Here is a 22581-nt window from a genome sequence, read left to right as displayed (position 1 = left end):
TAATCTCTCCTCATACGGAAGCCGTTCTATACCCCTAATCATTTTTCTTGCCCTTTTCTGAACCTTTTCCAATTCCAGTACATCTTTTTTGAGATAGGACGACCACATCTGCACGCAGTATTCAAGATGTGAGCATATCATGGATTTATATAGAGGCAACATGATATTTTCTGTCTTGTTATCTATCCCTTTCTTGATGATTCCCAACATTCTGTTTGCTTTTTTGACTGCCGCTGCTTGTTGACTGGATGATTTCAGAGAACTATCCACAATGACTCCAAGATCTCTTTCTTGAGTGGTAACAGCTAATTTCGACCCCATCATTGTAGATGTGTAGTTGGGATTATGTTTTCCAATGTGTATTACTTTGCATTTAGCAACATTAAAATTCATCTGCCATTTTGTTGCCCAGTCACTCAGTGTTGTGAGATCCTTTCGTAGCTCTTCACTGTCTGCCTGAGACTTAACTATCTTGAGTAGTTTTGTATCATCTGCCCCTTCCCGTTTGAGAAACTCTGGAGGAGATAATTTATTCACTCCTTCTGGCCTTTAATTTTTTGACTCTATGAATCATTGTCTTGAGTGGATCTTTATCTTGGCTGCAAGCTGAACAAGCTGCTATTCTGAATATTGAAAGGCACTCAAGGATAGACGCTCACCAAGAAGAACTGGTATTGTCACAGTAAAACAAAGATATATGGTCCCTTTCCCCTCCCTTCTTTGGGGGAATCTCATGTTGTTCCACTCTTTGAACTGGGAACAATACCCCTTCCATGCTAAATGCTTCTCACCATGCAGGTCTGACTGCACTCCCCAGTTTCTTCCCTTCGGGTGCTTGTGACCAGCGCGATACAGTCACCCCAGCCACCCTAAAACAAATAGGTTTATTAAGAAGCAGAAAAAAGCATTAGGAAAAGTGCTTTAAAAATATCAGGCAGCTCTCATATGTCTACACTCATCTGTCTCATGTATCACTGCAAGCTAAGTTAGACAGGTTTGCCCTGGAGATGCAGGAACAGAACTGGCCCAACTTACGTTCTTTTGGGATGCCAAGGAGCTCCTGGTACCCAGCCTAGTTTCCCAGTATCCCTGAGAGCATCTTCCCCTCTGTTTGCCCCTTTCTTGCAGAAGCAGCCTTTGCTGAAACTTCTGTGAGCCTGGGCTCAGTCACCATAGCTCTGAGCCATGGCCATGTTACAGGGCCAAATGGTGAAGCTGATTTTTGTGCTCAGACAGCTTTCTCCCAGCCAGATGTCTAAGATGAGGCCCCCCGTGTCTGTTGACCCATTGTTTGACAGTTAGACCTCATGACACTCCAAATCTCAACTCAGACACAAGTCTGGTAACTTTGCTGAACCTCCCAGCCATCCCGTGATGCTCCAACTCTCCCTCATAAATCCACAGCCTATCCCGCACTGTTACCCCTGAGCACCCCCACGTCTGCCACAGACACCCAGGGGTGGATTCATGCAGCTTCCCAGAGGCCAGCTGTCACAGGAGGCTGTGGTAAGAAGCCTTTTACAGACAAAGGTCAGAGGTGTTGGTCTGTGGAACCCTGACACTGCCCTGATTTTACGCTCTCAGAGTATCTGAGCATCCATGAATGTATTTATCCTCTCGCTACTGCTGTGAGGCCCCACCTCCTGCCTCGTCTTTTTGCACCAGGCCCTTCCTCCTACTCCTCCACTTCCACCAAGCCTCCTCCCGCTGGCTAGGCAGGAGCTAGGTCATGGTAAGAGGTGCCCCAAGAGCACAGACTACTATAGGGAGGCCAGACTCTCCACCTTCCCTAGGCGGTGCATACTGGCAGCTGTGGATGCAGGCTGGGGGATCTTTTGGACCCTTCAGCCTAATGCCAAGGACAGGTGGAGGGTCTGGGGCTCCTCACAGTGGCTCTGGGTCCCTGAGCAGCCCTTTCCATGGCCCAGCTCTGGCTTCTCTCCTGAAGAGAAGGTGGAGTCTCAGGTAAACAAGTAACAAGAAGGGTTTCTTCAGGTATGTTGGCAACAAGAAGAAAGCCAAGGAAAGTGTGGGCCCCTTACTGAATGAGGGAGGCAACCTAGTGACAGAGGATGTGGAAAAAGCTAAAGTGCTCAATGCTTTTTTTGCCTCTGTCTTCACTAACAAGGACAGCTCCCAGACTGCTGCGCTGGACATCACAACATGCAGAGTAGATGGCCAGCCGTCTGTGGAGAAAGAGGTGGTTAGGGACTATTTAGAAAAGCTGGACGTGCACAAGTCCATGGGGCCGGACGAGTTGCATCCGAGAGTGCTAAAGGAACTGGCGAATGTGATTGCAGAGCCATTGGCCATTATTTTTGAAAACTCGTGGCGAACGGGGGAAGTCCCAGATGACTGGAAAAAGGCTAATGTAGTGCCAATCTTTAAAAAAAGGGAAGAAGGAGGATCCTGGGAACTACAGGCCAGTTAGCCTCACCTCAGTCCCTGGAAAAATCATGGAGCAGGTCCTCAAGGAATCAATCCTGAAGCACTTACACGAGAGGAAAGTGATCAAGAACAGTCAGCATGGATTCACCAAGGGTAGGTCATGCCTGACTAATCTAATCGCCTTCTATGATGAGATTACTGGTTCTGTGGATGAAGGGAAAGCAATGGATGTATTGTTTCTTGACTTTAGCAAAGCTTTTGACACGGTCTCCCACAGTATTCTTGTCAGCAAGTTAAGGAAGTATGGGCTGGATGAATGCACTATAAGGTGGGTAGAAAGTTGGCTAGATTGTCGGGCTCAATGGGTAGTGATCAATGGCTCCGTGTCTAGTTGGCAGACGGTGTCAAGTGGAGTGCCCCAAGGGTCGGTCCTGGGGCCGGTTTTGTTCAATATCTTCATAAATGATCTGGAGGATGGTGTGGATTGCACTCTCAGCAAATTTGCGGATGATACTAAACTGGGAGGAGTGGTAGATACGCTGGAGGGCAGGGATAGGATACAGAGGGACCTAGAAAAATTGGAGGATTGGGCCAAAAGAAACCTGATGAGGTTCAATAAGGATAAGTGCAGGGTCCTGCACTTAGGACGGAAGAACCCAATGCACAGCTACAGACTGGGGACCGAATGGCTAGGCAGCAGTTCTGCGGAAAAGGACCTAGGGGTTACAGTGGACGAGAAGCTGGATATGAGTCAGCAGTGTGCCCTTGTTGCCAAGAAGGCCAATGGCATTTTGGGATGTATAAGTAGGGGCATAGCGAGCAGATCGAGGGATGTCATCATTCCCCTCTATTCGACATTGGTGAGGCCTCATCTGGAGTACTGTGTCCAGTTTTGGGCCCCACACTACAAGAAGGACGTGGATAAATTGGAGAGAGTCCAGTGAAGGGCAACAAAAATGATTAGGGGTCTGGAACACATGACTTATGAGGAGAGGCTGAGGGAACTGGGATTGTTTAGTCTGCAGAAGAGAAGAATGAGGGGGGATTTGATAGCTGCTTTCAACTACCTGAGAGGTGGTTCCAGAGAGGATGGTTCTAGACTATTCTCAGTGGTAGAAGAGGACAGGACAAGGAGTAATGGTCTCAAGTTGCAGTGGGGGAGGTTTAGGTTGGATATTAGGAAAATCTTTTTCACTAGGAGGGTGGTGAAACATTGGAATGGGTTACCTAGGGAGGTGGTAGAATCTCCTTCCTTGGAAGTTTTGGATGATTTGATTGGGGATTGGTCCAGCTTTGAGCAGGGGGTTGGACTAGATGACCTCCTGAGGTCCCTTCCAACCCTGATATTCTATGATTCTATGATTCTAAAGAGGAGTGGCAGGAGTGGGGTGTTGGGGGAAGGGACGGGGCAGAGAGAGGGGCCTCAAATGGGAAGAAGAGGGGCATAGTTGGGGGTCACAGAGGGGGTGGGGCTTCTGCATGTGTGCCGCTTTTTCACTGTGGTCACCCTACAGTGAATGGGCTGGGCTGGGATAGGAGCCAGCCGTGCTTCTGTGCGGGAGCTGAGTACCATTTCCACCCCTTTGCATTGCTAGGGAAGCACAAACAGAGGGGCCAGGGAGGGAATCTGGGCCTGAGTCTCTTGCAAGGTCTCTTGTGTGTCAGACCTTCATTCACACATAACTTTTTGAATGTATTTATCCTCTCCTCACCTCTGTGAGGCAGGGCAGGGCTATTATCCACCTCTACGGAGGCCACACTGGGTCAGACCAAAGGTCCATCTAACCCAGTATCCTGTCTTCAGACAGTGGCCAGTGCCAGGTGCCCCAGAAGGAATGAACAGAACAGGCAAACATCGGGTGTTCCACCCCTGTTACCCATTCCAAGCTTCTGGCAAACAAAGGCTACGAACACCATCCCTGCCTGAAGGGTTCATGTTTAGTTCACACACCTGGAAACATTCAGGGCACACCCTGAGTGTTGTGTGGAAGCAGTGCACACACTGCTCATGGACCATGGGAAGTCGCTTAGAGGACATGAACCGTGGGAAGCTTCCTTGGAATGGGCTCAAGGCCTGAGAGCAAGGACAGTAGTAGATAGAGGCTAGTAAATAAGAATATTAATCAAAGTCATATTATTTCCTTTGTTGTGTCCTTTTGCGGTTGAAGTATGTAATGCGCAGGGGGGAGAGATAATAAAAGGGAAGGTGGAAAGCTGACAGGCGGCAGCCCGTTAGCAGACCAGCCGCTTGCTTGCTAAAAGCTGTGTCCCATCTCGTCATTGAAAAGCCACACCTGCCCATCCTGGCTAATAGCCTTTGAGGGGCCTGTCCTCCGTGAATTTATCTAGTTCTTTTTTGAACCTTTGTTATAGACTTGGCCTTCACAACATCTTGTGGGTTCGAGGACTAGCTGCTCCAAGAAGCAGTCAGTTAAGGTGTCAACAACTTTATCTCGGCATCCCGTCCTGAAGTGACGTACCCAGTCAGTATGGGGACTGTTGAAATCCCCCATTATTATTATTATTATTATTAATGATTTTTTAAAATTTTAATAGCCTCTCTAATCACCCTGAGCATTTCACAGTCACTATCACCATCCTGGGTAGGAGGTCGGTAATATATCCCTACCGCTGTATTCTTATCATTAGAGCATGGAATTTCCAGCCATAGAGATTCTATGGTACAGTGTGCTTCATTGAGGATTTTTCCTTCATTTGATGGTCCACTTTCTTTCACATATAGTGCAACTCCCTCACCAGCATTACCTATTCTGTTCTTTCAATATATTTTGCATTACAGACAGATGGGGGTGGATTCATCAGGTGCACAGTGCACAGTCATCAGTGGGAGAGGAGCTGCCTAAATGACTGCTCCTGGGGCTCCTGCTTTAACCATGTCTCTGACACGACTCAGACACATGCACCTGGCTGAGGGCAGAGGGAAAGGGGGGTGACTGTGTCACTTGAATAGCCCCTGAACTCAGCTGTTGGATCACGCGGTACCCAGAGCACTCAGGAAAGGCGAGGATTGGAACTGCAGAACATTTCTCAGCTTTTTCCATGGCTCATGCATGTTTAACCAGAGACGGAACAGTGACAGGTCAGGTACAGTGGGAAACAACATCCACATCCCTTCTCTTTATTGACTCTATCAAGAGGAATTCTGAGGTTGGAGCAGGCACGGATACGGCTCTTTATGAGCAAACATCACACTGGTCCACTGGCTCTCCATGAACACAGACAGATTGTAAAAGCTGCTACCTGCCTTGGTCTCCTTCCCCCAGTGTGCTAGCCTCTCTCTCCAGCTCCTCTCCCATTCTTCCAGGCCTTATACCCAATCTGAACCTCGTTTTACAGAGTGGAGTTCAGTAGATCATGTCATCTCGGATGTAAGGTCCTGAAGAGAATAGGTGGTCGTGGCCCGTGTTTTTCATCTCCAGTGGCCCTGGAGCCAAGTGATGAACTGACCCTTCACTTGACAAACACCCTGATTATCCTCGCACAAAGCTGTTTACTTTTCACACTGTACACAATTGGGTTCATAAGTGGTGGGACAAAAAGAGAGATGTAGCCCAGGAGAACCTTGAGTAATGGAGGAGAGCCCTCCTCAAATCTGTGTATCACAGACAAGCCAATCCGTGGTGTGTAGAATAGCAGGACAGCACAGAGGTGGGAGACACAAGTGTTCAGGGCCCTAAGGCACTCCGTGCGGGACGCGACTTTCAGCACTGTTTTGAGGATCATCACATACGAGAGGAAGATGAACAGTGAATCTAACCCCACCACAGAGATGTTAAGAAAGAAGCCATAGACGTAATTAACTGTGATGTCTGAACAAGCCATCTTCATGACCTCTTGGTGCAGGCAGTAACAATGGGAGAAGATATTGGCTCGACAGTATCGGAACTGTTTAAGGAGAAAGGGGAGTGGGAAGATTAAGGTCACTCCTCTTAGCACAAACACCAGTCCCATTTTTCCAATTCTTGGCAGGTTTAAGATAGAAGCATATCTCAGTGGGTTACAGATAGCAACAAATCGATCAAAGGCCATCAACAGGAGTACCGATGATTCAATGATTGAAAGTGAGTGAATGAAGAACAGCTGGGCAAAACAAGCATCCAGACTGATCTCCCTAGAGTTAAACAAGAATATACCCAGGGTTGTAGGCATGGTGGATATGGATAAGGCAAGGTCTGTGATGGCCAACATGGAAAGGAAAATGTACATGGGCTCATGGAGGCTTGGATCTGTTTTTATAATAAACAGAATGACTGAATTTCCTACAATTGAAATAACATACACTAAGCAGAAGGGGATAGAGATCCAGAGATGGAAGTCTTCCTGCCCAGGTATCCCAGTGAGAAGGAGCAGAGCAGAGCTGAATTCGGTGTCATTGACAAGTGACATAATATCCTGGAGAGGCCCAAGGAGTTTTGAAATACACTTCCTGAAAGAAAAAAAAAAAACCCATGAGAGTAGATGATATTTAATGAGACATGGTTCTGATCTCAGTGCAAGTCTAGAGACTCCCAGGAGCTCAAGGAAGATAAGCTAAAGCATGGTCTTGGATTTACACCATCGATAGGAACATAGGCATTGCCAGACTAGATCAGACCTGTAGTCCATCTAGGCTCATATCCAGTGCCCAGTACCACATGGTTCAGAAGAAGGTGAAAGAAGCCCTGAAATAAGCAGCTGTGAGATAACCTGCTCCCAAGGAGAGTTTCTCCGCAAGACCCACTAATTAGACTTATATTGTAGTATAAATTAGGCAGGCTTAGAGCCCTTCTAAGAGTTTTCTTGTTAAGTCCTCACTACTGTAATTGGATTTTCTGTTTACCCATATAAACATCCAGTCCCTGTTTCACACCTGTTAAGCTCTCGAGCCCATTGATATTGTTAGGCAAAAGTGAAAATTTAGCTAACAGCTAAGATAGAAACAGCAGAACAAGCAGGAATGCTACAGTAGCATTCAGTAGCAAGTTCACTGACAATTGTAAACAATTGATAAGCTTATATGGTTAATGGTTGCCCACTAATTTAGCTTTAAGAAGAGAACAAACCCTCCCTTTACAGCCCACCCGATATTTGTAAGCACTTATTTTTACCCCCACCCTGCCTCCTTCCCCCGCAAGGTAGTTATAAATGTTTGATGCAGATAGGATAACCTTTATATGTACGTATTGTTTTCATTTTTATTTTTGTTTAGGGTTTTATTTTGATTTGTAATAATGTTTGTTTTCATATGTGTAAATACATGTAAATACATTAATAAGAAAATGTATAGAACTGGCCACAATGGCACCATATTTTCGAAGCTGTTTGTCAGTCTTCCTGGTACCCTGAATAAACCCCCTTCAGTATTGTCTGTGCTTGCCTGATTCTTGGGGAAAAGAATCTTTTTGCTAAACAGTTTTGGCACAGCGAGCAGGGTGTGATCGGGAATCCTCAGAGACTTTCTCACATCCAGGAATAGAGATGAGTATCCTTTTACTTACGACCTCTAGTGCACGCCTTGGTTTGGGACACCCCTTCACACATCTTTTTTTGAATAGGAACCACATATAGGATACACAGACAAGAGGACTGAATGAGCGTGTGTGTGTGGCCAAGTTTTCTGGGTGCAGGGATCGCTGGAGGCGAAGGCTGCACTGCCAGGTTTTTTGGGGTGCAGGGATCGCTGAAGGGGACGGCTGCATTGCCAGGTACTGAGCACCAGAATGTGTGCGGCAGTAAAGAGAAGGGTATTTTTACTGACCCTGACTCAAGGAGCGATACTAATAACAACCAAAATAAAATAATTGGAAACACGTTAAAAAAACAAATTCAAAATTGGAACCTGGCACACAAGGGGGGAAAATCAAGATAATCGGTGGTCCGGGACAGGGGAAAGCAGAGTGGCTCATAATACTGATAAGTATACTCCTCTCAGCACAAAGGAAATGAGGGACTTACTAAAAAATCTCCCTAATCTAAAGCCCAAACCCCCAAATTTAATATTCTGGAAAAAAGTAAGCCACGTATATGTTACATCCCAGGAATCTTTATATCTGAACAAAAGCTAAATGCCCTGATCTAGCATGGGCCAAAATCCTTACAAAAGAACACCGAAACGGCATTTGGGCCTCTGTTACATTTAAATCTAAAAATGATATGACCCGTGCCTGCACTGAGTTTAAGGAAGCCTTCCAGGAAACCTTGGGGAACAAAGACAATAATTGGGGACCGATCGTGGGCTGTATACAAGACAAGAATGAGCCTGCGGCTCAATATTGTCAAAGTATAAAAAGGAAATGTATCCCAGCAATGCAGGCATTGCAGACCCAAAGAAAATGAATCAGGTCTTTCTAAAAATCTTAAAGAAAGGCTTTAACTCTCACCTGCAAACAGCCCTTAAATTAAAAGTGAACCCAGGCTCTGATTATAAATCCATCTGTATGTGGGCCTCTGAATTCAAAGCCAAACAAGCTAAAGAAATAAGGAGCAAGGCTACTCGCATTTCTGTGGTAACAGCAAAAAGTAATTTAGACTGCTATAATTGTGGGTGACTTGGGCATACCCCAAAAAATTGCAGGCGCAGGGCCCAAAAACCTAGTCAGGGACAAAATCATGGCCAATTGAAGCCATGCAGCCTGCAGTTTTCCCTGCCCTTTCAATCTGCCCTCCCTGCCCTTTCAATCTGGTCCTGGTCCTGTCCCCACCCTTCCCCCTGTCTCACAGTGTTTTGTATGTGGGGACACAGGACATTGGGCAGCTGAATGCTCAAGCCAAGTAGCCCTGGGCAACCGGCCCCAACCGGTATCTCAACCAGCTGCCAAGCCTTACTCACACCTAAGCAAAAAAAAATGGCCCGGCTTTTAAATTCCATGACGCGGTCGGATCCATCACACACACACACACACACACACACACACACACGCTTTTGCCTGTAAGTACTGCTAATGCAAAGATAAATCCCTCGAGGCCACACTTACAGGCATGGCTAAGGGGCCAGCCATGCACATGCCTCTGTTTCCGTTACTGACCTCCCCCTCTCCACTACTTAACAGGATATTACTATTCCGGGGAGGAGGTGCGCAACTCACAGCTTATTAAAGCTATCCTCTTCCTATAAAATCTAATCTATTCTTCTGGACTCAGTCTTTTCTTTAAAGAGCTCCAAATGCACAGGGCATGGACGTCCTCTGCGACCTTGCAGCAATTCTTAACCTCGCTCAAAGTACAGTTCCGAATAAACCTATGTGTACTCATACCATTCCTCTCCATGATAATACATTTCTTTCTTCTCTTGCACTGCCAAATCTGAGGCTTTCCCTTGGGATACCTCGAACCCTTTTCCCAGGTGTTATGTCCCAGGTTCCCCTGGGTTTGGGCAAAAAATAAGCTTTCTTGCAGTGCAATGCCTGCTCATCTTTGCCCACCCATCCAAGTTACCAGTCAACTCCCTTTTTTTAAGGTCAGGCTTGACAAAGCCCTGGCTGGGATGATTTAGTTGGGGATTGGTCCTGCTTTGAGCAGGGGGTGGGACGAGATGACCTCCTGAGGTCCCTTCCAACCCTGATATTCTATGATATTCTATTCCCACTCCCTCCACCTACCAAGCAATACCCTCTCACACCTAAGGCTGCAACCTGAACAAGCTGCTATTCTGCTATACTTCAGCAAGGCATACTGGTTCCTTGTGGAAGTGCACCTTCTTTATCCCAGACCCTCCAGAAACCCCCTCTTGGGCGGATGTACAGGAGGGAAATCAGGTCATGGGAAGAACATATAACCCCCCTGTTTTCATAAAATACGTAGCACCCAGGAATGGCATGCTGTCAGACATGGCATGCTGAGCTGCCATAATGTATGAACATGTTTAACCCAGTTCTGGGGATGTTTGCTGTAGAGCTATATTGGGTTAACGATTGGGATGTTTATGTTATGGCTCCATTGGCTGAAACCATTGTGGCTCTTCCTAGTTTCATAGCAGGCTGCTGGAAAACAAGCAGGAAGGGAAGCAACAGCTCAAGAAAAGCCATTTCTCAGTCAGCACTTCAGGGAGGTCGAGAGATAGAACTGGAGCTACAAGCTGGGAAGAGCCTATTTCTGGGTTCCAGCCACATCACACAGCTTGTTTTGGCCAGCGCTGTGAGTCTGGCCAGAGGTGGGACAGCTGCTGTGAGAAGCACTGCAGACTGACAGGCACAGACACCTCTGGGGATATCTGAAGGCCTCGGCCTGCCTGGGTCCCCATTAGAGTAGGAGGGTTTGGAGGTCAGTGACGTGTACAAACTGCTGTTTGAAAGCCCTCTGATTCTCCCATGTTACGCTTTCTTCCTGCTGCTCAGATTAAAGAGTAGTTTGGGTTAAGAAGGCTGGTTGGTCCCTCATCTCACCACGGGTCACAGACTCCCAAAGGGAAGAACCATAGGACGCAGTGTGAGGGTGGGAGGATGGCGAGATTCTACCCCATGAGAGGGAAGGCTACTTGCCCTGACATCTGGCACTCGGAGACCAGAGATGGGGGTGAGATGCAGGTAGCCCTGAAACTTTTCGTTGTATCTACAGAGCAGAGATGCTAGAGCCCTCAGCCATTCAGATAACAGAAATATGCCTTATCTCCCCTGTTACCACAGAGCAACACAGTTCTGAATACCTGCGTTCATAATCAATCCAAATAATAAAACCTTTGCAAATGTATTTGCTGATTCAATTTCCAGGAGCAAACAAACCTGTGGCAATTTTTTGAACTATTGACTGATATTTCATAGGTTCTCCAGTCACTCAGCCCCTGGCAGGATCGGGCCCAGAGCACACCGTACCTCCAGAAATGGGACCCACTGATAAAGTCTCATTGGGGATATTGCGGTTCTTTAACACTTCAAGTTCTCTTTGAATGTCAGATTTGTGTATAGCTTCAATAGCCCCTTGAGGAGCTTGGGCAGGTGTAGCAGAGGAGTTCCCAAGTTCCCCAGTTCTACCAGCCTTTCACTGAGCCAACCCAACAGCCTAGCTGTATCCTCTGACACTGCACAGAACATCGACACATGTAAACAGCTTGCAGCCTTTCCCCTCCACTTTGCATTTGTAAAGTAGTGAAACCTGCCAACGTACCCAATTCCTACTAGAAGGGGAGCCGCTCACACCAGAGGTCTTCACCCTAAAGGACAAGGAGTCATCAGAGAGGTAGCACGGGCAGCAGGCAGTATCTGTTCAGAAAGGGAGGCAGCTGTCTTTATGAAGCGTGCCTGCATATTCCTTTGGGGGCCACTTGGCCATCAGGGAACCTCAGCTGCTTGGCTCAGTGTGCACCAGCTGTAACCCCCGATCACGGCCAATGGTAAAGTGCAGGAGGCCAAATCACAGGGGATTCGCAGTGATACTATGCAACTGGACTGCAGTGCCAGCCCTGCTGCAGGCTCTATTCCTGGAAACTGGGCTTCTCATCACTATTCCTATTGTTCTGATTAGTCCCTCGGGGCAGTTGAGCGGTAATGATGATGCTGTCACAGCTGTGATCTTCCTGAAATAAATAATAGTAATAATATTAATACTAATACCTAATAGAGGATCAGATTTCTCCCCGACAGCCCCCTTTCCTGCATTACACACCCAGGGTGCAAGCTGGAAAAGGGAGATTCCACAAGGCTGCATACTTGGAATTTCCTTGGATCGTTCCAGTAGGATATAAACTTCCTCTCTGTTAGGGTGGTTAAGTGCTGGAATAAATTGCCCAGGGAGGTGGTGAATCTCCATCATTGTAATTTTTAAGAGCAGGATAGAGAAACACCTGTCAGGAATGGTCTCGAGAATACTTAGATCTTCCATGAGCACAGGAGTCTGGACTTGATGACCTCTTGAGGTCCCTTCCAGTCCTGCAATTCTCCCTGAGGCATAAGAGGAGGCCCCAGGATCCAGGGGGACCCAAAGTTATACACACATTTCAGTGACCACTGGTAGCTAGACCACCTCCCCACAATCTCTGGGCCTCCACAACTGCTCTAGGACCCTCTCCAGCTCCCGGATAGCACAGGTTCATCAGAAATGTGTGACCTGGTCCTATCACAGTAGCCACTGCCCCTAGGATCTGCTGAAGGAGCGTTGCACAGGGTGGAAGGGGCTGTACAGTGATGGGAAGGCTGCTTAGAGTAGCGGATGGGCACAGTACCCCAGCCCTAGACTGGTCAGGAGGTTTTGAACTTTCTATACCCAGAGCGTAGTCATAGACTCCATCAGTGCAACCTTCATTATGTTGTGAGGGAGAGGCAGATGGAAAGTCTCCAATTTCTCTTGGGGATCCATAAGCTCAGTTCTGTAAACAAAGGTCATCGCCTATCTATTCCACATTGAGTGGATGGTGACCTATATTAATGAGCTTGCATTGTGCAGATCTATGTGCGGTGCAAGATGGTATGAATCTGGGTTTATACTCCACCAAGGGTGCAAGGCTGGGGAGCTGGGAAATTGGTTGTTGTCTCCTGTTTGTCCTTGAGTGGCTTAGGAATAAAACACTCAGGTAGCTTAGTTGGGTGTGTGGCATCACCTGCTCTCGCGTTGATAACAGCGTTGCCTGGAGAAGCCAACAGAGCAGTGTCAGAGAGGCCAGCCCAGCTGACTGGATAAGGGGGCTCAATAGTTCCATCCGCTCCCAGATTGCACCCCAGGGGGGACAACCCATCACAGAGTTTTTACAACTAACTGATAAATTAAGCAGTAAAAGTCACTAGGACCAGATGATATTCACCCAAGAGTTCTGCAGGAACTCAAATATCAAGTTGCAGAACAATTAACTGTGGCATGTAACCTATCACTTAAATCAGCCTCTGGACCAGAGGACTGGCACATAGCTAATGTGATGCTGATTTTTAAAAAAAGGCTCCGGTGGTGATCCTGTCACTTACAAGGCCTGTAATCCTTGCTTCAGTACAAAGCAAACTGGTTGAAACTATGGTAAAGAACAGAATTATCAGACACATGGACGAACATGGTTTGTTCATGTTCCCACAGGGATCTGTACTGGGACCAGTGCGGTTCCACATATTCATAAATGATCTGGGAAAAGGGGTAAAAAATGAGGTGGCAAAATTTGCAGACAGGACACAATTATTCAATATACTTAACTCCAAAGTAGTCTATGATAAGTTACAAAGGGATCTCAGAAAACTTGGTGACTGGGGAACAATTTTTTTTGCTTGACAAATACAAAGTAATGCATACAAAATGATGGTTCCAAATTAGTTGTTGCCACTCAAGAAAGAGATCTTGGAGTCTGTCAAGGTTCCTTCCCCACTCTGAATTCTAGGGTACAGATGTGGGGACCTGCATGAAAACCTCCAAAGCTTACTTTTACCAGCTTAGGTTGAAACTTCCCCAAGGTACAAACTATTTTACCCTTTCCCTTTGGACTTCCACTGCCACCACCAAACTTTATCTGGGTTCCTGAAAAAAATGTAGTTTGGAAACGTCTTTCTCCCCCAAATCCTCCCAACTATTGCACCCCACTTCCTGGGGAAGGTTTGGTAAAAATCCTCACCAATTTGCATAGGTAACCACAGAGCCAAACCCTTGGATCTTAGAACAATGAAAAAGCATTCAGTTTCCTTACAAGAAGACTTTTAACAGAAGTAAAAAAGAATCACCTCTGTAAAATCAGGATGCTGAATACCTTACAGGGTAATTAGATTCAAAACATAGAGAATCCCTCTAGGCAAAACCTTAACATACAAAAAAGACACACAGACAGGAATAGTCATTCTATTCAGCACAGCTATTTTCTCAGCCATTTCAAGAAATCATAATCTAACACATACCTAGCTAGATTACTTACTAAGTTCTAAGACTGCATTCCTGTTCTGTCCCCGGCAAAAGCATCACACAGACAGACCCAGACCCTTTGTTTTTCTCCCTCCTCCCAGTTTTTGAAAGTATCTTGTCTCCTCATTGGTTATTTTGGTCAGGTGCCAGCGAGGTCACCTTTAGCTTCTTAACCCTTTACAGGTGAGAGGATTTTTCCTCTGGCCAGGAGGGATTTTAAAGGGGTTTACCCTTCCCTTTACATTTATGACAGAGTCATTGTGGGTACTTCTCTGAAAATGTCTGCTCAATGTGCAGAGGCAGTCAAAAGAAAAGCTAGCTGAATATTGGGAACCAGAGGTGGTGGATATAAAATGCCAGGACAGGCTAAGCCTCCCCTGGTGCAGCTGTGGCCTCCGGATGCCAGTTGTGGGGTGTGCACAGGGAGATTTTTGTTTATTTTTATGTGCCATGTAGGTTCCAGTGTGGCTGAGGAGGCAGAATGTGCTACTCAGTTTCCTGGGTTCATTTGTAATCTCCCAGGACTCAATGGAGATTACTGATGAACCCAGGAAGCTGAGTTGGCCAATCCGACTCTGCTTTGCTGGTGACACAGACAGCCTCTCCAGGCCCTGTTATCACCCAACACGACAGTAGGTGGTGCCACACACCCAACTAAGATGCCTGAGTGCTTTACCTAAGCCGATCGTACACAGGCAGAAGACAACAGCCAATTTCTCAGCTCCCCTGCCTTGCGCCCTTGCTGGAGTATTAACCCCGAACTATACTCTCTTGCACTGCACAGGTGTCTATACACCGGGAAAGATATGCAACAGCCTTTGAACACAGAGCTGAGATTTTCCCCAGACATGTTACTCAAAACATGCTGGTAAATAAAAAGCATAAAACAAGTTTATGCATGAATTGTACTTGGTTGATTAATACCCCTGGCATAGGGGTGGGAGTGAGATGACTAGGAGGGCCTTTCTGTAATTCTGGACTTTCCACCGAGTTCTATGAATCGTGGTTCCCCCCCTCCCCGGCTGTCATTGCCTTTACCTCTACTTTAAAATATGTATGAATAACTTTGACGTTATCCAAAACCTTAATTCGGATACTGGCTTTATGTTTTTCCTTATTCTTATGCTTTAGATTGTATTTGAATATTGCGTCACTTCTTATTGAGCTTTGACATTTGATTCTGTTTTCCCATGATCCATACGCAATTTCATTACTGACTGGCAAAGAGTGAATTTCGCCTGGAATATATGTTTTACATCCTTCCCCCCTCGATTCCTCCAGTAAAGGGGAGATTTTTTTTCAATTCACATAACTGGCATCTACCAGTTTTCGCAGCATGAGTTGAAGAACATAAGAACGGCCATACTGAGTCAGACCAAAAGTCCATCAAGCCCGGTATCCTGTCCTCTGACAGTGGCCAATGGCAGGTGCCCCAAAGGGAATGAAAAGGCAGGTTATCATCAAGTGATCCATGCCCTGTCACCCAATCCCAGCTTCTGGCAAACTAAGGCTCGGGACATCATCCCTGCCCATCCCGGTTAATAACCATTGATGGACCTAACTTTCATGAATCTATCTAGCTTCCTTTTGAACCCTGTTATATTGGCCTTCACAACACCCTCTTGCAAGGAGGTCAAGAGGTTGACAGTGCATTCAATGAAAAAATTCTTTCTTGTGTTTGTTTTAAACCTCCTACCTATTAATTTCATTTGGTGGCCCCTAGTTCTTATATCATGGGAACAAGTAAATAACTTTTCCTTATTTACTTTCTCCACACCACTCATGATTTTATAGACCTCTATCATATCCCCCCCTTTGTTGCCTCTTTTCCAAGCTGAAAAGTCCCACTCTTATTAATCTCTCCTCATACGGAAGCCGTTCTATACCCCTAATCATTTTTCTTGCCCTTTTCTGAACCTTTTCCAATTCCAATACATGTTTTTTGAGATGGGACGACCACATCTGCACGCAGTATTCAAGGTGTGAGCATATCATGGATTTATATAGAGGCAACATGATATTTTCTGTCTTGTTATCTATCCCTTTCTTGATGATTCCCAACATTCTGTTTGCTTTTTTGACTGCCGCTGCTTGTTGACTGGATGATTTCAGAGAACTATCCACAATGACTCCAAGATCTCTTTCTTGAGTGGTAACAGCTAATTTCGACCCCATCATTGTAGATGTGTAGTTGGGATTATGTTTTCCAATGTGTATTACTTTGCATTTAGCAACATTAAATTTCAACTGCCATTTTGTTGCCCAGTCACCCAGTGTTGTGAGATCCTTTAGTAGCTCTTCACTGTCTGCCTGAGACTTAAATATCTTGAGCAGTTTTGTATCATCTGCCAATTTTGCCACCTCACTGTTTACCCCTTTTTCCAGATCATTTATGAATATTTTAAATAGGACTGGGCCCAGTACAGATCCCTGGGCGACACCACTATTTACCGCTCTCCATTCTGAAAACTGACCATTTATTCCTACCTTTTGTTTCCTATCTTTTAACCAGTTACTGATCCAGGAGAGAACCTTCCTTCTTACCCCATGAGCGCTTACTTTTCTAAAGCGCCTTTGGGGAGGGAACTTGTCAAAGGCTTTCTGAAATCCAGGTACACTATATGCCATGGATCACCTTTGACCACATGTTTGTTCCCCCCTGAAAGAATTATAATAGATTAGTGAGGCAGGATTTCCCTTTGAAAAGCTGTGTTGAGTCTACCCCAACAAATCATGTTCATCTATGTGTCTGATAGTTCTGTTCTTTATGAGTTTCAATCAATTTGCTTGGTACCGAAGTTGGGCCTGTGTTGCCAGTGTCAGCTCTGGAGCCTATTTTAAAAATCAGCATCTCACCTGATGTAGACAGGAAAGACTTTTCCTCTAAAGCTTGTTACATCCATTGCTATGAAGACATTCTGCACCACCCAAGGGGGTCCTGCCCCTTCCCGTCTGAGAAGCTCTGGGCGAGATAATCTATTCGCTCCTTCTGGTCTTTAATTTTTTGACTCTATGAATCACTGTCTTGAGTGGATCTTTATCTTGGCTGCAAGCTGAACAAGCTGCTATTCTGAATATTGAAAGGCACTCAAGGATAGACGCTCACCAAGAAGAACTGGTATTGTCACAGTAAAACAAAGATATATGGTCCCTTTCCCCTCCCTTCTTTGGGGGAATCTCATGTTGTTCCACTCTTTGAACTGGGAACAATACCCCTTCTAAGCTAAATGCTTCTCACCATGCAGGTCTGACTGCACTCCTCAGTTTCTTCCCTTCGGGTGCTTGTGACCAGCGCGATACAGTCACCCCAGCCACCCTAAAACAAATAGGTTTATTAAGAAGCAGAAAAAAGCATTAGGAAAAGTGGTTAAAAAATAACGTGCAGTGATACATGAGACAGATGAATGTAGACATATGAGAGCTGCCTGTTAAGTTAGACAGGTTTGCTCTGGAGATACAGGAACAGAACTGGCCCAACTTACGTTCTTTTGGGATGCCAAGGAGCTCCTGGTACCCAGCCTAGTTTCCCAGTGTCCTTGAGAGCATCTTCCCCTCTGTTTGCCCCTTTCTTGCGGAAGCAGCCTTTGCTGAAACCTCTGTGAGCCTGGGCCCAGTCACCATAGCTCTGAGCTATGGCCATGTTACAGGGCCAAATGGTGAAGCTGATCTTTGTGCTAAGACAGTTTTCTCCCAGCCAGATGCCTCAGGTAAAGAGGAGTGTCAGAAATGGGGTGTTGGGGGAAGGGACGGGGCAGAGAGAGGGTCCTCAAATGAGAAGAAGAGGGGCATAGTTGGAGGTCACAGAGGGGCTGGGGCTTCTGCATGTGTCCCACTTTTTCCTTTGGAGAAGGTGGTCACCCTACAGTGAATGGGCTGGGCTGGGATAGGAGCCAGCCGTGCTTCTGTTCTGGAGTTGAGTACATTTCCACCCCTTTGCATTGCTAGGGCAGAACAAACAGAGGGGCCAGGGAGGGAATCTGGGCCTGAGTCTCTTGCAAGGTCTCTTGTGTGTCAGATCCATATTCACACATAACTTTTTGAATGTATTTATCCTCTCACCACCTCTGTGAGGCAGGGCAGGGCTATTATCCACCTCTACGGAGGCCACGCTTGGTCAGACCAAAGGTCCATCTAACCCAGTATCCTGTCTTCAGACAAAAAGAAAAGGAGTACTTGTGGCACCTTAGAGAATAACCAATTTATTTGAGCATAAGCTCTCGTGAGCTACAGCTCACTTCATCGGATGCATACTGTGGAAAGTTTAGAATATCTTTTATACATACAAAGCATGAAAAAATACCTCCCCCCACCCCACTCTCCTGCTGGCAATAGCTTATCTAAAGTGATCACTCTCCTTACAATGCGTATGATAATCAAGGTGGGCCATTTCCAGGAAAAAACAAGGGGAAATAGGTTACCTTGCATAATGACTTAGCCACTCCCAGTCTCTATTCAAGCCTAAGTTAATTGTATCCAATTTGCAAATGAATTCCAATTCAACAGTTTCTCGCTGGAGTCTGGATTTGAAGTTTTTTTGTTGAAGAATTGCAACTTTCATGTCTGTAATCGCGTGACCGGAGAGATTGAAGTGTTCTCTGACTGGTTTTTGAATGTTATAATTCTTGACATCTGATTTGTGTCCATTTATTCTTTTACGTAGAGACTGTCCAGTTCGACCAATGTACATGGCAGAGGGGCAAAGGAGCATGGAATTTCCACCCATAGAGATTCTATGGTACAGTTTGCTTCATTGAGGATTTTTACTTCATTTGATGGTCCACTTTCTTTCACATATAGTGCAACTCCCTAACCAGCATTACCTATTCTGTTCTTTCAACATATTTTGTACCCTGGTATTACTCTGTCACATTGATTATCCTCATTCCACCAAGTTTCTGTGATGGCTATTAGATCAATATCCTCATTTAATACGAGGCACCCTAGTTCACTCATCTTATTATTTAGCTTTCTGCATTACATGATGTAATTGAACGGGACTTTTTTTAAATTGGATTTTTTCTCAACAGATCCTACCTGTATTTTATTATCTTCCATCCTCTCCTCCTTACTAGGAAATAGAGAATCTCCATTAATCTATCCTCCCTAACGGATGTCGCTGTCCAAACTATGTTCTCCTCTGCACCTGTCAGCCGTCCCCCATCCCTTAGTTTATAAATGGCTCTACGACCTTCTTAATGTTAAGCGCTAGCAATCTGGTTCCATTTTGGCTCAGGTGGAACCCAGCCTTCCTGTTTAGGCTCCCTCATTCACAAAAGTTTCCCCATTTCCTAATAACACATGCAGCACTGCTCTGCCTCAGTGGCATTACAGACAGATGGGGGTGGATTCATCAGGTGCGCAGTGCACAGTCATCAATGGGAGAGGAGCTGCCTAAATGACTGCTCCTGGGGCTCCTGCTTTAACCATGTCTCTGACACATGCACCTGGCTGAGGGCAGAGGGAAAGGGGGGTGACTGTGTCAGTTGAATAGCCCCTGAACTCAGCTGTTGGATCACGCGGTACCCAGAGCACTCAGGAAAGGCGAGGTTGGAACTGCAGAACATTTCTCAGCTTTTTCCATGGCTCATGCATGTTTAACCAGAGACGGAACAGTGACAGGTCAGGTACAGTGGGAAACAACATCCACATCCCTTCTCTTTATTGACTCTATCAAGAGGAATTCTGAGGTTGGAGCAGGCACGGATACGGCTCTTTATGAGCAAATATCACACTGGTCCACTGGCTCTCCATGAACACAGACAGATTGTAAAAGCTGCTACCTGCCTTGGTCTCCTTCCCCCAGTGTGCTAGCCTCCCTCACCAGCCCCTCTCCCATTCTTCCAGGCCTTTTACCCAATCTGAACCTCCCTTTACAGAGAGGAGTTCAGTAGATCATGTCATCTCGGATTTAAGGTCCTGAATAGAACAGGTGGTCGTGACCCGTGTTTTTCATCTCCCATGTCACTGGCCCTGGAGCCAAGTGATGAACTGACCCTTCACTTGACAAACACCCTGATTATCCTCGCACGAAGCTGTTTGCTTTTCACACTGTACACAATTGGGTTCATAAGTGGTGGGACAAATAGAGAGATGTAGCCCAGGAGAACCTTGAGAAATGGAGGAGAGCCCTCCTCAAATCTGTGTATCACAGCCAAACCAATCTCTGGTGTGTAGAAGAGTAGGACAGCACAGAGATGGGAGACACATGTGTTCAGGGCCCTAAGGCACTCCGTGCGGGATGCGACTTTCAGCACTGTTTTAAGGATCATCACATATGAGAGGAAGATGAACAGTGAATCCAACCCCACCATGGAGACTGTAAGAAAGAAGCCATAGATGTAGTTGACTGTGATGTCCGAACAAGCCATCTTCATGACCTCTTGGTGCAGACAGTAGCAATGAGAGAGGACATTGGCTCGACAGTATCGGAACTGTTTAAGGAGAAAGGGGAGTGGGAATATAACAGCCACTCCTCTTAGCACAAACACCAGTCCCATCTTTCCAATTCTCGAAAGGGTTAAGATAGAAGCATATCTCAGTGGGTAACAGATAGCAACAAATCGATCCAAGGCCATCAGAAGGAGTACTGATGATTCAATGAAAGAAAGTGAGTGAATGAAGAACAGCTGGGCAAAACAAGCATCCCGACTGATCTCCCTAGAGTTAAGCAAGAATACACGCAATGTTGTAGGCATGGTGGATATGGATAACGCAAGGTCTGTGATGGCCAACATGGAAAGGAAAATGTACATGGGCTCATGGAGGCTCGGATCTGTTTTTATAATGAACAGAATGACTGAATTTCCTACAATTGAAATAACATACACTAAGCAGAAGGGGATAGAGATCCAGAGATGGACGTCTTCCTGCCCAGGTATCCCAGTGAGAAGGAACACTGCAGAGCTGAATTCGGTGTCATTGACAGGTGACATAAAGTACTGGAGAGGTCCAAGGAGTTTTGAAATATCCTTCCTGAAAGGCAAAAAAAAACGCATGAGAGTAGATGATATTTAATGAGACATGGTTCTGATCTCAGTGCAAGTCTAGAGACTCCCAGGAGCTCAAGGAAGATAAGCTAAAGCATGGTCTTGGATTTACACCATCGATAGGAACGTAGGCATTGCCAGACTAGATCAGACCTTTAGTCCATCTAGGCTCGTATCCAATGCCCAATACCAGATGGTTCAGAAGAAGGTGAAAGAAGCCCTGAAATAGGCAGCTGTGAGATAACCTGCTCCCAAGGAAAGTTTCTCCCCAAGACCCACTAATTAGACATATATTGTAGTACAAATTAGGCAGGTTTAGAGCCCTTCTAAGAGCTTTTTTGTTAAGTCCTCACTACTGTAATTGGATTTTCTGTTTACCCATATAAACATCCAGTCCCTGTCTGAAACCTGTTAAGCTCTTGGGCCCGTTGCTATCCTGTGGTTGGGAGTTCCGCAGTCTAATTGTGCACTTTGCAATTTTACAGTTGTGACCTTTCTGCTGACACCCTTTCTGGTCCTCCACTTTGGAGTGTGGCCCATTGTACCATGACATGTGTGTAAACACATGGCAGGTGCATAGTGAAAATGGTCATTGTATTTATCTGTCCTGCATTGAAGCTATTTGTTAATGTGTTTCCTTCATGGGCAGAATGTAAGGAAGGCAAGGGAAGGCAGGCTGCTCTTGGTCTGGTGCTGGGGTTGGCGGCTGGGTCCGCATGGCTGCCTGGTCCCCAAGCTCCAGGGCCGGAAAGGCTGGGGCTGCGCCACACACTGGGAGGGAGGAGGCTGGGGAGCTTGGGGTGCTCTGGGGCTGGAGGCACTAGTCTGGGGCATGGCCTGTTGCTATGGATGGGGGCTGGCTTGGCTCCATGGGGGGGTTGTGGAAGTGGTGGGGCCTTGGGTGGAAGGGGCAGGGCTGGGGGCTTGCCTGCTCCAGTTGGGGGTTCACCACCACCCATGGTTTTCTTGCCTAATATATATATATATATATATATATAATTTCCTCCACTCCTCAGATTATATATTATGCCACTGTCTCTTTGCAGTAGAGGGATACATTCTCAGGGACAATTTCTTAATTCAGTAATTATGACTTCAATTGCATCACTCCAGATTTACAAGTGTAAATTCAAGCAGAACCAGGCCCAACGATCCGTTGTCTACAACCAAGCGCTAAGATACAACCACATTTGCTCCAATCCCTCAGACAGAGACAAACACCTACAGGATCTCTATCAAGCATTCTTAAAACTACAATACCCACCTGCTGATGTGAAAAAACAGATTGACAGAGTCAGAAAAGTACCCAGAAGTCACCTACAACAGGACAGGCCCAACAAAGAAACGCCACTAGCCATCACCTTCAGCCCTCAACTAAAACCTCTCCAGCGCATTATCAAAGATTTAC

The 22581-nt window shown here is 46.1% G+C and overlaps 2 protein-coding genes and 1 long non-coding RNA gene across 3 annotated transcripts; all 3 read right to left on the bottom strand.

The window, feature by feature from the left end:
- Positions 1–1778: 1778 nt before the first annotated feature.
- LOC122461929 lies at positions 1779–22478 on the bottom strand. Its single transcript, XR_006284192.1, has 4 exons — positions 22324–22478; positions 11102–11105; positions 4348–4361; positions 1779–1789 (listed from the first exon to the last, which is right to left on the bottom strand). It is a non-coding gene; the product is annotated as an uncharacterized LOC122461929 (long non-coding RNA).
- Positions 5860–6795, bottom strand: LOC114021082 (olfactory receptor 51G2-like). Its single transcript, XM_027829020.2, has one exon. It carries the CDS (start codon positions 6793–6795, stop codon positions 5860–5862), a length of 936 nt encoding a protein of 311 aa, XP_027684821.2.
- Positions 20184–21119, bottom strand: LOC102940639 (olfactory receptor 51G2). The gene has a single exon (XM_007053899.2). It carries the CDS (start codon positions 21117–21119, stop codon positions 20184–20186), a length of 936 nt encoding a protein of 311 aa, XP_007053961.2.
- Positions 22479–22581: the final 103 nt, after the last annotated feature.

Source organism: Chelonia mydas, chromosome 1 (assembly GCF_015237465.2).
Source record: "Chelonia mydas isolate rCheMyd1 chromosome 1, rCheMyd1.pri.v2, whole genome shotgun sequence".
NCBI lineage: Eukaryota > Metazoa > Chordata > Testudines > Cheloniidae > Chelonia > Chelonia mydas.
Note: the sequence above shows the minus strand (reverse complement) of the source record. Positions and strands in the feature narration are given on the sequence as shown.